The sequence below is a fragment of the Accipiter gentilis genome, chromosome 32 (assembly GCF_929443795.1).
Source record: "Accipiter gentilis chromosome 32, bAccGen1.1, whole genome shotgun sequence".
NCBI classification, from domain to species: Eukaryota; Metazoa; Chordata; class Aves; order Accipitriformes; family Accipitridae; genus Astur; species Astur gentilis.
In genome coordinates, this window is record NC_064911.1 from 9,464,783 (window position 1) to 9,481,512 (window position 16,730).

At 46.3% G+C, this 16,730-nt stretch overlaps 1 protein-coding gene across 4 annotated transcripts; it reads right to left on the reverse strand.

Moving 5' to 3' along the window:
* Window positions 1-1,941: 1,941 nt before the first annotated feature.
* On the reverse strand, window positions 1,942-15,568 carry SIK1 (salt inducible kinase 1). 4 transcript variants are annotated; one of them, XM_049834978.1, is made up of 14 exons: window positions 15,395-15,568; window positions 14,934-15,167; window positions 13,946-14,062; window positions 11,369-11,432; window positions 10,998-11,159; window positions 10,594-10,718; window positions 10,356-10,479; window positions 9,133-9,356; window positions 8,745-8,894; window positions 7,975-8,097; window positions 7,497-7,722; window positions 6,527-6,802; window positions 5,744-5,975; window positions 1,942-4,941 (listed from the first exon to the last, which is right to left on the reverse strand). In XM_049834978.1, exons 2-14 carry the CDS (start codon window positions 15,084-15,086, stop codon window positions 4,521-4,523), a joined length of 2,397 nt encoding a protein of 798 aa, XP_049690935.1. In that variant the 5' UTR covers window positions 15,087-15,167; window positions 15,395-15,568; the 3' UTR covers window positions 1,942-4,520. The 4 variants fall into 4 exon arrangements, 3 of the variants coding, with proteins under 3 accessions (XP_049690935.1, XP_049690934.1, XP_049690936.1); XR_007510283.1 differs by lacking the exon at window positions 15,395-15,568 and having other exon boundaries at window positions 1,943-2,602; window positions 3,289-4,941; window positions 14,934-15,222; XM_049834977.1 differs by lacking the exon at window positions 15,395-15,568 and having other exon boundaries at window positions 14,934-15,222.
* Between the last annotated feature and the right edge of the window lie 1,162 nt (window positions 15,569-16,730).

A 16,730-nucleotide genomic window follows, 5' to 3' on the forward strand; every position in this document is an offset into this window, starting at 1 on the left:
CACACTGGCACCAGAGTGCTTGGCTTGGTGTCTGCGCTCGGCTTGCTCTGTGCAAAAACAGCCTGTGTTTTTCACGGCTAACAGTCTAGCATCTCCTGCCAGCTCTAAGCATTTCCTTTTTTTAAAAAAACAAGGGTTGATCATTCACTTTTGGGGCTATGCTAAATTTGCCAGCATCTGTTCCATCTGGGGGGGGGGGGGGGGAACCACCAATCCCGGACGGGGAAAGAAAGGAAAAGGAAGTAGGTACCAAGTTGTGAGAAACAAAGCCAAGAAAAACAGCATCTCGAGAGATACTAAAGACAAAACCAAATGTGGTAAACAGGAGCAGAGACAGATTTCAGAGGAAAGGCAGGAAGACAGTGACTAAAGCACCAAGAGTGAAACAGTGTACACATGGAAACCGAGTCCAGAGTCCCAGGGTTTCTTTGTTCATGTTTTCCCTACCATTTCAAAGAAATCATGGTGCTGTCAAGATCCCTCTATACCCAAGGGTCAGTGATGTCAATGAAAGTTGGTGGAGCTGCAATGATTTATGTCCATTACGAAGCAACTTTCTGAGATTTCCCAGAATTACTGGGGTTTAAAATAATGCCCTGAGAACCCAGTTGAAAACAGCAGTTGGGATTATTCTTAAACCAGGTCATACTAAAAGCTAGATTAAAAATAATTAAGAATACCTCCATTATTTTTTAATACTTGCAAAATTCCTAACTTTGGATGGTCACATTGAAAACACAACCCTAGAAAAGCATGACATTTTTCTACCAGTTTGAGCGCCATGGCAAATGCATACAGAGCTCTATAAATTCCAGCTCAGCAAACAACTCCTTTAGAAAGCAAAGTAAGTAAATACTATCTCTGTTGCCCCCAGGTTTTGTTTAACTTTTTGGATTTACCTTCCCACCACTCTCCCCTTCCTCGAAAATGTGATAGGTGGATTTGAAAATAAAAACTTCAGAAGGACGATCTAAACTTTTTTAAAAAACTCACCATTGTTCACTGGGAAGAAACCCCCCTTTTTTTAACTGAGTGTTTGCCAGGTTAAACTAGAGGTTTCAAATATTTAGAGGTCCCTTTGCAGGTGAAACTCCTCCTTGCCCTCATTCTAACTGCATGTGCAGAACACAAAACCTTCCACCCCTGACGTCCTGCGTGCATGCTGTGCAGGCAACAGCCCAGGATTATGCACGTCTCTCAAAGGTGCAAAGGAAACACAGAGCAAGCGAAGCCCACGCTCGGTAAGTAACATCTCCACCAGCCTCAGTGCCACCGTCTCAGTCGGCAGGCAGCCGCGTTGGGTGCTCTCACAACTGCTCTTGCTAGAGCAGAGGTGCATCCCCACCTGCAGCGAGGGCAGTGCTGCAGTGCGTGGTCACAGTGGGAACCTCGGCTTATTTAAAGCCAGCCGAGGCAATCTCCACAGTGCAGGGCAGCCAGTGCTCTACACACATTCCCAGGCCAGCTAAGCCTGTACCTTTCCAGCATTTTTTAAATTCTCAAATTCTATTTTAAGGGAGAAAAGCCACCACCCCTGGAATCTCTCCCTCCCTCTCTCTTCCCCTTTGCTCTTTTTCCATCACTGCCTTAATCTGGCTGGGGCCTCTTTCAGATGAAGGTGACACGGATGGAGTGCTCATCTGGTAACGATTAAACCACGCTTGACCATTTTCTCTCCATAGACCTCTCTTACTGTCAGATTTTATAACCCGATTACTACAGACTTGGGTTAGATTCAGACAGATTGCCTACCAGCGAAAGGCTCAATATCCCATTATCAGATTTGTGAGCCCGCCATTCCTCTTCATCTAGTATGTAATAGAAAGTGTCAGTAATGTCCTATGGACTTAGGCTTTAAAATGAGTCTTAACTATGCAAATCGTATGTATGTATCAGGAGAAAATACTCCACAGAATCATTTGCAGGACAACAATTTTAAAACATTTTTTATTTAAATATTAAATAAAACACATCGACTAATCATTTTGGTGTACACCTCTCATTTTAACATAAGAAATAAAATGATTGTTCAGTCATGATAAAAAATAAACTATACATCTTAATTAAACCAATCACGTAGTGTCTTTAAATACCCTATTGCATTGCAGTCTGCAGAACAGCACTGTCAAGACATCTACAAAAAACCCCAAACTTTTAAAATGACCTCTTTCTGCTCCAGCAATAATTCCAAAGAGGTTCTACAGCAATTGGAAAAGAAAAAAAAATACTATGAAAGTAAAGTGCTTGTCATTGCTCAGGACAGGAAACAAAAGAATCTGTGGCCTTTTGATCCATGGCATTAAACAAAACAAACATTGAGGAGGAAATTCTGCGTTTTAAGTATGTGTGCTACCCCTTACAAAACTGAAGGCAAAGTTGCTGCTTTGTGATGAGCTGGCTTCTTCTTGCCCTCCTCTCCAGTCATCTCCATGCAATCTGTTTTTCAGGTTGGGTTTTGTTTGTTTGTTTTTTAAAACCACTACAAATGAGCATGAGACTTTGGTGTTTTCTCTGCTGCAAGGCACCGCTCATTAACAGAAATTCAACTCAAGCAATTTTCTCTCACTTTGAAGCTTCCAGACCACGAAGCAGCAGTGGCAAGCTGGAGATGCACCAATATAGACACACAGTTACTACACAGAGATAAAGAGGTCATTTATGGAGAGCCACAGACAGAGCCACATGACATCTTCAACCCTTCCTACTCCCACCAATTAACCTGGTCGATCTTTGGCTTTTTTCTTTTTAAAAAAAAAAACAAACCAAACAAAAAAACAGGTATCTATATTATTTGCAAATGCGTAATACTGCAGGTTGCATGAAGCCAAGGTAACTTGAAGGCACCCTGTGTCACACTAGGGAGATGGGTCCTTTAAGCGTTTAGACAGAATGCAGCTATTTTCTGACATTCGGATGGCAGCTTCCAGCCAAGCTGGCTCACTGTTTGCTTACCTGCTTCCAAAGTTTGCATGCCCTACCTGACTCATTTCTGTAGGAGCACAGTCTGTTCTCCCCTTTATACCTAAGCATAACTTCTGTCAATACCTACAGAAGTTATGCTCTGCCTTGAAAGAGGAGTGGGGTCTATACCAGAAACACAATATAAGCATATTACAAAATATAAAAAATAACTAGTGTTATATAGTTTTCTGCTTCCTATTTATATACATATACAGCATTAAAAACCATACGAAAAAACACCTATCTAATCCAAAACCTCATTTTGCTAATATGCCAAAAACAAACCAACCAAAAACAAACACCCAAAGATTGTGCTGTTTTACTCACTTTTAATACAGTTTTGTTCAGAAATAGCTGTACTCCGTTAGAGTAGAATTCTGTTCTAGCCTATTCCTTTTGTCTTTGCCGGTATGTAATTATAACCTCAATATTGCACATTTCCCCAAGAGTCAGTTCTGTTTGGACCCTGATAATGAAATGCATAAAAACATAATTAGCAGCGGAAATAACAATGTGCAGCACTAAGAAATACCCCTCAGGCAACTTTGTAGGCAACCTCCAGGAGGGCTTTTTAAAAAGAAAACCCTTCCCTTCACCCCACTGGTACTAACACTTCCCTCCTCAGTGCCTCTGCAAGAATATGAAAAAAACTTAGCGTTTATAAAGAGATTCTTAAAGATTATTCAGACCGACAAAATATATGCATGTGTGCACATGTTTATATGTATATACACACACACCACCCCCAAACAAACATCCCTGCAAAAGACCAGACATTATGCAATTTAGATCCTTACATCAAGGGATACATTTTCAATAGATTACTTGCTTCTGTACTAATTAGAAGGGCTTTTTAAGCTTTTCCAGCTGATGTATCAAGCAAGAAGTTCACAGTTTTCATTTAAAGTATATGTATCTGGGAGGTGTGGAATGGGGATGTTGGTTCCTTTAAATAAAATGAGTGTTAACAGGAGGGAAAAAAACCCCAACAAATGGCAATGCTTCCATTTTTGTCTTCTATGAATGCATAATGCTGCATGCCACTGGTTTTCTGTTTATTTTCTTTAAAAGAGGTAATCATCTTCACAAACCCATAAATGAATATTGTGAAAAAGGGAGGCTCTGGTCCCTTCTTTGAAAAGCCTCTCCCTGCTGTGTCACCACTACTGACAGCTGCTAATCTTGCATAACAGCAGAGCTGTATTGGTCTGACTTGAGTACAGTACCGAAGAGTTCTTCCCCAACCACATCCCTCCCTGTCCCCACAAATGCCCCACCCATCTTCCCCATCATTATTTTTCCTTTAAAAAATTCAGTTTCTATTCATATTTGTTCAGTGCAAGAATAGTAGAAGCAAAAAGACATACATATTGCTTTTTCAGTTCTATAAAGTTGCTAGCTTTCTGAGCCAGACAGCCTCTTCACATACTTCAAAATTTATTGCTTCTGAGAGTCATTCGTCCACACAACACCAGCCAGCCATGGACCCACACATGCCATGGAACAGCGGTGAAAGTTCTTCGCAACAAGAGCAGCATGAGCTGTAGCAGCCAGGGCTCTCACTTGACCAGGACGAACTTCCCTAGCTGGTTGGAAGTCAGGTCCTCCATCTCACAATCCCCGTGCTGCAGAGTGACAGCGTCATAGCTTGGAGACTGCGCAGAGAAACTCTGTTGCTGAGAGAAGGTAGTGCCAACTGGAGAAACGTTGCTGCTAATGTACAGGTGCGTGTCTAAAAGGTGAGCTGCTGAGGACACCGGTGATACGCTGACACCAAAGAAATGAGGTTGGAGCAGTTGGCTGTTGCCAGCAAAGGCCAGCTCAAATGAGTTCTCTCTTTGTAGCTCTGACAACAGAAGAGAATTGGATGCTTTGCAGGTACCTATGCTATCAGAGGAGGGGATGCCATTTGTTGCAGATGTCTGAGAAGTCTGGGGACAAGCTGTCTGCAGTAGCTGGTGGTGCTGGAGCTGGAGCATTCTGAACAAAATCCAAGGGTGGAAGAGGTTAATTTGCACTGCTAGGATGATTTAAAGTTTTTCTTCCTCCTTTCTTGCCCATAACCCTGACCGTAACTTTCCCCTTTGTTTCCTTCTCTCTATCAAACCTCTCCTTATCCAGCCACTACAATTAAAGCAAGCTGACCATGCCAGGTCAACGTGTTTTCACTGGGCTTTTCCTCATGTTGGAGAGGGCAACTATCACCAGAGGGTTATCTAGTCAGCATTTGGCCTGCTAATAATAGATGTTCTAGAGACAACGTGTGCAGATAAACCGGAAACTCAATTTTCCATCTTGCTTCTATGGGAATGAAGAGGTGCCACCACACATGACATTTGAGGCCACTGGAACTGGGCCTCCTTTGTGGGCTGTAACTTTTCCAAATTACAAGGTCTCACTTCCTTGCCATGGGAAAATTACAGGAGGAGGCAGAGGAGGAAAGAAATCATTCCCAAAACTAACAAAGCAAAACACAGCTTGCAATGGGAAGAAGTAATGTTTTCCCCCACAGTACCAAATTGCTTCTCAATTCAGCAACCTCCAAATATTTGGATGTCGAGATTTTTAAGTGAAACTGCACGTCCTATGTTACGTATGCCAGTGCAGGAAGCCACAAAGGAAGCCAAGCAGTTTATCTGCTGCCACACAGCAAAGATGGAGGATAGGAATCCCCAGTGACCAAACTCCTCAACCTCTTTTGCTGTGTTTACTCCTCCTCACTTGCCCCTAACCAAAGTAAACCCAATGAGAACAGCAAAATTCATCCCAGCCAGCTTCTCACCTCTGCTGCTGTAGCACCTCCTCCAGGAGGCTTCTTCCCTCTCTGCTGTTCCCACTGCTGCTGTACATGCAGGTGTTCGGCTGCGTGTGCTGGAAAGGGCTCATGCCACTCCTTGCTGCCCGAGATGAGGAGGACTGACACACCTGCCGAGCAAAGCCTTTGATTTTATTCAAGCCGAGAAACCCCTTGGCTCGAGCGTTCTTCCGCAGCTGCTGCCTAAAAGCCTTCAAGCCTGTGGGACACGAGGAAAAGAAATGCACTTTAATCCTCCTTAGCATTTGCCTAGGAGCCTGCTTTACAGATCAGCCTTTCTGGGCAGCTGCCTTCATTTGCGTGAGAACTGCACTAGAAGAGACCATGACTTTTCAGTTCATGTTCACCCCCCTGCCTGATGGTCAGAGCAAAATTTACATAATGGAACAGGGTTTGGGACAGCTGCACCCTTATGTAGATGGACACATGCACAGCAAAGGAGAAACCTGATAGAAATCATGATGTTGTGCACTCCGTATTTTAGGAGGAAGGCAGAGCCTACCATCCCACTCACAGCAGCAGAAATATCTTCATGGGCATGCTGAATCAGTACCCGAGAAATTCTCATCTAGGCACCTTCTCAGGGCATCTGACCCCCCCTCAAGGACCACGAGTAAAGAGGCAGAATAACCAAGGGGCTGTCCTCAGTGTAACACTAACACGGGCAAGCAAGTATCCCTGCATGCTACCCTTTCCTAGTGGCAGTTGGAGGGGTGCAACTCCCCAGAAATAAAGCAAGGAAGACATTACCTTGAGTTAATGAGGTATCAGATGCTCGCCTTCCTTCTTGGAAGCTGACAGGCAGGAGAGAAGCACCTCCTATGCAGCCCTGGGCTTGTAACACTGGAGCGTCAGACTGGGAAGCTAGGAAAGGCGACGTCATCCTAGCTGTGGCTGGGCTCCCCGTCATTACTTGACCTGCCAAACAGCTGCTCAGGGCCACTGAGCTGTCATTTGAAGATGAAGTAAGGCAGCTGTCTGAACTAGTTCCCTCTGTGGGGCTTGCAGAAGAGGAAATGACTATACCTATGGAGGGGAAGGAAGGAGAGAAAGAGCATTCCCAAGATGAGGACAGGAAGGAACAAACATGACATCAGTCTTCTTCTGCCCAACTACACTGGCACTAATAAGCACCTGCGAGCTGGAGAGGTGTCCAGCAACTCGTGTTGTTGCAGGGCTTGACTCCAGCAAGAGGTCATCAACAAATAACCTAAGTTTGGGCTCCTGTCCAGCTGGCAGAGCTCTGCCAGAGCACCACCAGGCTGTGCTGGATCAGGCCTACAGTGTTTCTTCAGCACAACATCTCTGACACAGGATTATTGTTTTGTAAACAGTTTTGCTTGTATATTTCATTCACAGGGTCTGAATGTGTACCAAATACAGCTAGTGACAACCTGTTTTTTAAATTCAGACACCCCCACCTCCCCCGGTACAACAGCAGAAGCAAGCACAGAAGGGTTATGTCCTGCTTGTGAGAATGATCCCCTCTAAAGTGATCTAGGTGAAATACAACAGTGCAATGTCTCTTCCTTAAGGGCCATGCTTATTTACAGAAACACAGAACTGTGGAGGGCAGAGTACAGACCTCTTTTCTGGGCCTTCCTATCCCAGTCAAGGTAAAATCAGCACATACTCCCCAGGCATTTGTCCGCTATGGCACTCCTTCTCTGTCCTTTTCCTCTAACTATGGACACGCTTCACCTCTCCCAGACTTACTTACATGGAGGGGCATGCTGATAGAAATGAGTGGTCACTTCGGCCAGTGTGTGCCTCCTGCTGGTGTTGCTAGGGATGTGGATGGGGTGGTCATATGCCTTAATTTCATCTTCCAGCTCCTTTTCTTGTCTTACTTCTTCACTAATGGTGGTCTCCAGCAGGCTGTTGGGGGAGATGGAGCGGTTCCGGAAGAGCCCGTTGAAGTTGGGATCCACAGGAAAGAACATAGGCTGCAAAACATGTCAGATCACAGACTGAAGGGTGTTTCGCTTATTTCTGAACTACCTTTTAATACTCTTCACAGTCCTGTGGCATATCTTCAGTAGGCATATTGTTTGAGAGGCTACTATGACACCATGCCCAAATGCCAAACAAAAGATTGAAGGCAGAGAACAACAGAGTCACAACTCCCATTGTTTTGGATTGGCAGAACAATGGGGGAAAAAAAAAAAGTAACACACAGTGTAGCTGACAACACCAACCTGTAATGGATTGCTTATGTCACAGTCCATTTCTGCCTGCAAGGATGGCTGAATCAGGCTCTGAGGTTGCTGGTAAAGCAGAGATGATCGCAGGGTTTCACTAGTGAGACTGTCCTGAGGCATCTGGAGAGAGAAAGCGATGCACAGAAGCCATCACATACACCGCAGTTCCACATGTCTTTTCAGATACTGGAGGCTCAAGGAATTTCAGAGCCACCTTCTGTGTAAGCTTTCTCCACATACTTTCTATGAAAATTAACAAAGCTAGTCTTTCAATGCCAACACAAACACAAAAGTACTTCTCCTAAGTTAGGCCATTTAACTGAAAGTACAATTTGAAAAGGCACCCAGAGCACACTTTAAAGGAGGTGGGGGTGAGGAAAAGAAAAAGAATGTCAGAAAAACACACAAACTGACTCATGGAGTACTTCTGAGGATCCTACTGGGGTATGTAACAAAGAAGTGTAACCGATCCATGCCTAAGAGGGCAAATTTCCATGAGATGCCTAACCTTCTGGCTCATTATTGACCTGCACTGGAGGCAGACTATTCTTTGGACCATGACCCACAGTCACTTCTTAGGAAACAGGCCATTAGTATTCAGTCAGCCGCCTGCTAAAGAACAGTAGGCTGTGTCCTATCAGAGGGCACCAATATCAGAATTGGTTTTCAGAAGTTTGAGAGTTACAGTCTTGTGTTTTCCCACAGCAAGGGACAAAAAAAAGAAAGCCAATGGACACAGCTTCCCAGTAAGTAATGCCCTTCCTTACCTCAACACTGCTGATCTCGGAGCTCCTTGGTCTTTGCTGACGGCCAGCTGCTGGACGACTCGATAGCTGGCTGCTTCGATACTCCTTGAGGCGCTCCAAAAGCAGGTAATAAATCGCAGCAAAATGGTTGTAGCTGCTGTTTTGCAGAGACTAGAAGACATTGAAAGGACTCTTGACTTACAGGTAACTCAGGACACAAGCAGCCAAAACTCATAACTAAGGCCTCATAATAGTGTACTCAAAAGTAAGTAAAAATCCAGAGGGCAGTGAAGATTTTACTACACTCTGACACTGGATCAAGGCTAGTCACTGAATGACATATATATGACTGCACCATTGGCATTCTGGTAGTCACTGAAGATGTATCAAAGGGGCAAGCGCTTCTCACCTCAACAGTTCTCTGCCTGTCGATGCCAAGTGTTTGCATGATCCCAAGGACCTGCTCATTGTAGTCACCCAGGTTGGAGTTGTAGTTTTGCATGGAGAAGGACAAAGACTGCTGCTGTTGAAGAGACGGGTCAGCTTGCATCCACTTGTGCTGCTTTATTTGGGAAATGGTTATTCGCTTGGTTGGGTCCACAACCAACATCCGTCGGATTAGTGTTTCACAGTCTAGATGACAAAAACAAACTCATGAGCAAGGCGTAAAAATAACAGCCCAGCCCCAGGTCACTGCTAAGAAACCTTCCCAGCAACAGTGTATGATGCCTGTGAAAACAGGAATTAAAGGTTTCTGAGCGGCTGATGCCTGATCTGACTACCAGGTATTTAAAACAGCACAAGAGGTGTCCACATACATTTCACAAAAGCAACACATCACTACAGGAAATGAAGCTGTACTGGATACCGGCAGATTTCAGGTGGCCTTGCACCTTGTAGGAGAGCTAGTTTTGAGTGGATGCAGGTTTAATGATGTTACATCCACTTAAAATAGGTCGGAATTCAGTACAGAACCCCATCACATACAACTTCCTGGCCCATATATACTGCTTATTTGTTTATGATCAGGGAATTAAAGCTGTTCACGGCTACGATAAAGGTCAGACTTCAAAAGATACTCCTCACTTGAAGACAGAGGCACATTCACTTGGTTTTGAATCCAAATCAGAGAGAGGTGATAATACTCTTCAGTTCCTTTTTCTCACCAGACTGTTGGAGTGCTCAAGAAGTAGTGCTAAGCCCCACTATTTCTGCTGTCCTTGACAGCACAGCCACACTGAAACATACCCCTTCTGCATAGTTAAAATATCTTAGGAGAACTACACCCATCTCAGCATTGCAGGCTAGTCTCATTAAAATCCTGTTTTCTCTCTTTTGTGAGTGATTATTTCCCCAGCTACAGTGTCAAGTATTTTTGTAATCCATAGAGATACTCTAAGAAAGGAAACGACAGCCTTTTAGATGCACCGTAAGTAGATCCCAGAAAAGAAAACATGTGCAACTAGTCCCTCAACTATAAGCGCTGCTCTACAGAAATTACTGGATACATAAAAGACAAAGTGATTGCCAGCTGCAAAACCAGTCCCATCTGTCATTGCCCCAAGAAGGAACAGGACAGCTATTCCTTTATTTGTAGCCCCTTTTCTAACATTAAGGATCTGAAAAAAGCACCTTCAGACATGAAGTAAGGGATGCGGAACCGGCCCTCCAGCACTCTTTGCCTCAGAGTTGGTAAATTGGGTCCATCAAAAGGCAAAGAACCACAGACAAGGACATACAGCACCACCCCAAGGCTCTGTCAATAGAAAACAGCACAGCATGTGAGTGACTCCAGTAGAAGCAATGACTTTGAAAGCCCACAGACCCTCACAAAGTGTGAAATGTGATTTCTAAGGAATATCAAGCTCACCCATATATCAAGGTGAGGTCCTTCGTATTCTTTGCCTTCAAAAACTTCTGGAGCTGCATAGGGTGGGCTTCCACACCAAGTGGAGAGGGGTTCTCCCGACTTGTAGAAGTTTCCAAAGCCAAAGTCTGAAATGAAGGTGAAAGTGTGGGGTAAGACATTACTCAACCACATACTAATATTTCAGGAGTAGCAGAAAATGGAGAGAAGGGAGCAGATGTATTGTTTTATTCTCTGCCTATTCATTTAAGCTATTCTCTTTTGTCCAGAGGATATGTTCAGAGACATATCAGTAACTTTGTTTTATTATCAGTTACCATAAATACATTTATAGGATCATCCTAGGGAGACTGAATTTGACTACATGCCAAATGTTGTTTATAGACTAACCGCGTATTTCTCATTACCTGCTAACTTGATATTCATGTTAGCATCTAGCAGAAGGTTCTCTGTTTTGAGATCCCTGTGCACTATGTGGTGGCTGTGACAATATTCCACCGCTGAAAGAATCTGCCAGAACTTCTTCCGTGCTTCGCTTTCACTTAAGTGCCCATTGGAGGTTAGATGATCTGCAATACAAAATAAAAGAGGCACAGGATTTAGAAACACCTGGAGGAAATTTTTCATAATCCGGCAGGTGCTGCACTCTCTGTTTGACAGCTGACAATGCCAACCCTGGATTTTTAATCAGAATATATATATATTACACAGGAATGATAACAATAAAGCCATGGTTTCTAAATCTAAAGAACTGTTAGCTCCGGCGGTGAGGACTTACCAAACATTTCTCCATTCTTTGCAAATTCAGTAACAATGTAAAGCATATCCTTCGTCTCCATAACCTGTGAAGACACGAGAGGACATGCTTAAAAAAAATGCAGACCCTCTGTAGTTTCATTCATTTTTCTAAGTGCATTCTCAAACATATCGGTTCAATTATTTATTTGCCACAGCAGCTGGCAGTAAAGGCAACAACAGATCAGTGCTTATGTGTGTACAATATACAATGGCTTTCCATGCCATCGTTCTTCTCACCATTACCATGCCACCTAATCTCTGCAAGATAACGGATGAGCATTTCAATAATTTCATACACTTCCCTGAATTCCTTTTTTGCCAAAATATGCATATATAGTTTTACAATTCATTTGATTTTGAACACGCAGAGACACTTAAAGTTTATATAAAGTTGTCTTTGTTTCAAGGCTAGCAGGTACTGAGGTCAGGAGAGATAGTTGCAACTTGGACAAATCAAGAAGTAGTATCAAATACCCCGGTGCCATTTGGTGTTGGCCAGGGACATGGCAAGCCTCCCAAGCAAGTGACAATAGGCTGCTGTTTGTGTAATGGCAGTCTTTGATGCACATCAACAACCATCAATATACCGCCCAGCCTTCAACTATCAATCTAGTATCAACTTCCTTTGATACTTGTTAATTTTTTCCTTTGGAGGAAAAAACAAAGAAGAACTAAAAACCAAAAAATGAATGAGAAATGCTAAGCATTTCCAAATTCATCTTCAGTTACTATGGCACATCTTTCAAATGTTGCATTTCAGTTTTTAAAATACAACATTTCCCTGGAATTGGACTCTCAAGTAGCAGATTATTTTGTTTTGGAAGCAGGAGGCTCACAACATGTTAACAATCAAAAAAGCGTCACTACTACTTCAAAGGCTGCAATTTCCAGGCTCCTAACATGTAACATTTTTCGAAGACTCTTGTCCTCCCCCCACTACAATTACACACAGACATGAAATGAAAATAAACAAACAGGGAGCAAAGGAAGAGAGGTTCCCAGTTTAAAAAACTGAAGGAAAGTATTCTGGGAAAGTTGCCAGCTGGATGAAATTAAGACGCCGTGCTGAAACTAAAACAATGATGAAATAATACAAGAACACACACCCTACATTGGTATGTCATCTAATTCCATCCCTGCTTCTCAGTCTCCACCAAACAGGTAAAGCATCAGTTACAACAACAAAGAAAAGAAAACTTCACTGAAAAGAAATTATGGTCCACTACGAACGTCATTTGCTCCATCAAGTGAAGTGGTTCAACTAGATGGAATTTAACCTGCTTTTCTAAAAGCTTCGAAATAGTATTTTCACCCGCATCATTCCACTGAAATGAAATCAACTTAACTGTTAGAATGTTTCTGTATATCCTATACTGCCCTATGGGCAACAATGACGTCAGATGTTAACACAGAATAATTTTTGTTATGATGGTTAATACTATAAATATCAAGCACTTCATGTGTGTCAAGGTCTTTAAAAATAATGCCTTGCCTAAGCACCTGCCTTACTGGCTCTTCAGCCTTACACATTAATTAAAACTTTTTTTTTTCTTTTTTTTTTTTTTTTTTTTTTTTAAAGCTAACAAACCCAACGGTAAGATTGCAGCTGATAATAGTGTTTACTACTGCACACGGACTTTCAGACCTGCTGCTTCATCCATCTACTCCTCTCTCCCCGCTGCCCTTCTAGACCGGTCCAGACAGACTGTGATACCTCATCTTCTTCTTAAATCCACATGGCACTATTTAAGATGATTAAGAGGAACTTACACCAAATGCTAATTAGATTGAATATTTAGAATTTGCAAAGCAGTCCTTGCTCACTAGACAGATGTGATCCTATTTTCTGCACAACACATTTATTTGTTCTTACTGTTAAAAACACCCATCAGTGCAGAAACCGAACAAATCTAAACCAAAATTCATGTTGTGAAACTCTACAAGGGCAAAGATATTTAAAACTGACTTTCAAAACAAACTGGAACAGAATAACCAAACAGGTCATTTCTTGACATATTCTAAGATACCAGCATTTACTGGCTTTTTATTTTCTACTTAGGTTAGAATTCTAATTCTTAAATTAGATTTCTACTTAGATTTTCTCCTTAGATTGATTTGGTTTAATTGTTGATTTTAAATCCCTTCCACTTCTGGCAAACTCAACTTTTGTGCTTTCTTCTCTGCTATCCTACATGAGTTTAAGTCTTCCTCTTATCAAAAGCACATAAGAAGTTCCAGTCCTCTAAACAGGAAAAGCAGAGGAGTAAGGAAAGGCAAGTTAATCCTAGAAGTTCAGATAATCAGTTCCTCGATCTGAAACAAACCTCAGCCTCGCTTTAACTGTAAATTGTACAGTGCATTTTGTCAAAAAGCTGTCTGATGTACCAGAATCTTGTTCAACGAATGATGAATGACTTTTAAAAAAAACAGTTTAAGTGTTTTTCAAAAAGTATTTCAATATGCATTCTCTCTGCAAATATCTGATGTAAAATCATGGGCAAGAGAAGAGCACAAGCATATCTCATCTGCGTGCTGTGCTTAAAAGCTGACCTCTTACCTGATACAGCTTGATAATGTGGGGATGATTCAAAAGCTTCATTATCTGAACTTCTCTATAAATCTTCTCCAGATTGCTCGGGTCTAACCTTGTTTTGTCTATTATTTTTATTGCAACCTGCAGGTTTAAAAAAATAATAAAATAAAACAACCCCAGGTATTACAAAATAGGTACTCTTACTGTTCAGATCTCTTAAAAAAAAAAAAAAAGACGACACTCCCCCCCCCCCCGCACGCACACACAACTCACAAAATCCAAGTAAAGTAGCTTTTAAAGTACAAACTTGACAAAGCTGATTCTGTTTTTCTGAACTGCACAGAATTCACACCACAGAACGTTTTCGTTTTTCTTTTCTACGTCAAAGGATTACACCTAAGGTAGTGAACAGAACTGCAGAAATTAGCACTGGACAGGATTCGGTAAATCTTTTAATCCATCCCGTGCCAGTGAAAAACAGATTCCTGTAGCAGACTGTTTTGTACTGTAGCGACTGATGGGATTTTGACATGCACTAGAAACATAAATACGGTTGCATGCCCATTAATAAATTATTTCTGCAAATAACGCCGCAAGTTCTTTGTTCTTGAAGCACGCACGGGGAACGAAAAAAATTAAACCCGCCCGAAGCCTTCAAAAGATCCTTTATCTGTTGGACTTTTTAGCAGACCAAGAGGGGGTAACTCGATGAAGCTACCGTAGCACTCCGAAATGTTGGGGGTTTTTTTACATATCCTTGCCCGGTTTTAATTTCACGGGAACGCCGCTGAGCGCACCGGGAGAACCTGCAGCTCCTCCGAAGGGCCACACCGGCTCCCGGTGCCCACTGACGGCGGCGGGACTTTGCAAAGCTGGCCGCCGCCGCCGCCGCTCCCTTCGCCTCCATCGGCCGTCAGCTCACCTCACGGCGCGGGCAGCGGCAGCCCGCCGCCGCCGGCCCGCCAAAAGACAGGCTCTTCACCCGCCCGGCACCCCCAGCCTCCGCACCCACCTGCGTTTTGGTCACCCTGTGCCTGGCCAGTTTGACCACGGCGAAGTTGCCTTTCCCCAAGGTCCTCTCGATATCGTAGAAGCCGACTCGCAGAGGCCGCTGCTGGGCTTGTCCGGCCGCCGGCAGGGAGCCGTACTCTGACATGATCACCATGATTTAGGCGGGTGGCGGGCACCGCACGCCGCGCCTAGGAGGGGAGCATCCGCGCTGCCCCGGGGACGCGGCCGCTCGCACCTGCACGGAGACGGCACAGCACACCCCGTCAGCCCCGCCCGCCGCCGCCGCCGCCGCCGGACACCCCCTCACAGCTCGGCGCCCTCTCCCCCTCCTCCCCGCAGCCGAGCCGGAGCCGCCGCCGCCGCCGCTCCGTCCGAGCTCCGCGGCGGCCCCGCCCCCCAAAACCCCTCTCCTCCGGCCGACCCGCCGCCCCACCGTCGGAGCGGCCGCCCGAGCCGTCGTACCTGGCGGGCGCTCTCCGCGGCTGCCGGGCTCTGCCGCTGCCGGTGGGCTGTGTGCGCGCGAGTGTGGTGAGTGCGCGTGTGTGTGTGTGCGCGCGCGCCTGTGCGTGTGCGCGTGTGTGCGTGTGTGTGTGTGTACGTGTGTGCGTGCGCCGGGGGGCAGGCGGCGGGACCACGCGGGATGTCCCGGCTCCCCCCACTCCCCCCCCCCTCCCTCCCTCCCGCCCCGCTCCGCCGCCCCCCCCCCCTCCTCCCTCCCCGCTTCCACACACACCCCGCCCTCCCTCCCGCCTCTTTCCCCCCGCCCACCGCCGAAAGCCGAGACGGGCCCATTGACGTCACTTTGACGCCAGAGAGACGCGCGCCCAGGCGCGAGGCTGAAGGAGAGCGAGACACCGGGCCGTTGCCAAGGAACGGGCGGCGCTGACGCGCGCGCTGATGGAGCCGTCGCCCGGGAGACCGAGGGGCGGTGACGTCAGGGCAGAGGGAGGGAGGGGGCCGCCAGCTCTCCTCTCCCGCCCGCCCGCCCGGAGCGGCGCGGCCCCCCCCTCCCCCCCCCCCTCCCCCGCCCCGCGCTGTCACGTGACGCGTCCCTTCTCCCGGCGGGGTCGCCCCCTGCCGGCGTGGCCGGCGCCCGCGCGAGCCGCTGGCGCGCGGGGGGCCGGCGGCAGCCGTTACCCGTCTGGTGGCCGCGGCGCGGCGGCAACGGGCCGCGGGGGGGGGGCGGGCGGCGGCCGCGCCGGTCTCCCCTCAGCGCTCCGAGCGCCCGAGGCTCAGCGGCAGCGAGAAGCCCGCCACGGGCAGGGTATGCCCAGCAGCCGCGGCGGTACCCTGCCGGGGGGCTCGGCGGGGACTGCGAAAACGCCGCGCTAACCCCGCGTCTGGGGCCGGCGGCGGGGGAGGGGGGGTGCCAGGCCCCCGCTAGCCCCGTCCCAGCTCCCGAGACCGCCCTCGGTAGGGCCACCGGCAGGGACTGTCCCGCTGGCAGCGGGGAAAGTGTGGCTGCAGCCCTGCGGGGGGACTATTTTTTTTTTTTTTTTTTTTTTTTTTTTTCCCCTGATCCCAAAGCACGGGGAGGGCTGTGGCCGCCCGCCCTTTGCAGCAAGTGCCCGCGGCGGGACACTGACCCGCCTTCCCCCGCGCCGGAGCGGGTTTCCGGACCGGGTTTCCCGTCGTTTCCAGGGCGTGATGGAGGGGAACTGCCGGGGGCTGCTGCCGACCATCCCCTCGGGCACCCAGGGCTGGAGCCAGCCCGGCCTGGGGACGGCAACCCTGTGGGTCCACCAGCTGGGCACCGATAGGAAGGGAAGTAATCATGAAGAGCCCATATATAAATATA

Excerpts from the sequence above, each read along its gene's own strand:
- SIK1 (XM_049834978.1), bottom strand. The coding sequence starts at position 15,086 with ATGGTGATCATGTCAGAGTACGGCTCCCTGCCGGCGGCCGGACAAGCC. Across the intron at positions 11,160-11,368 it reads AAAGAATGGAGAAATGTTTG|ATCATCTAACCTCCAATGGG; the intron begins GTAAGTCCTCAC and ends TTTGTATTGCAG. Across the intron at positions 7,723-7,974 it reads ACATAAGCAATCCATTACAG|CCTATGTTCTTTCCTGTGGA; the intron begins GTTGGTGTTGTC and ends CATGTTTTGCAG.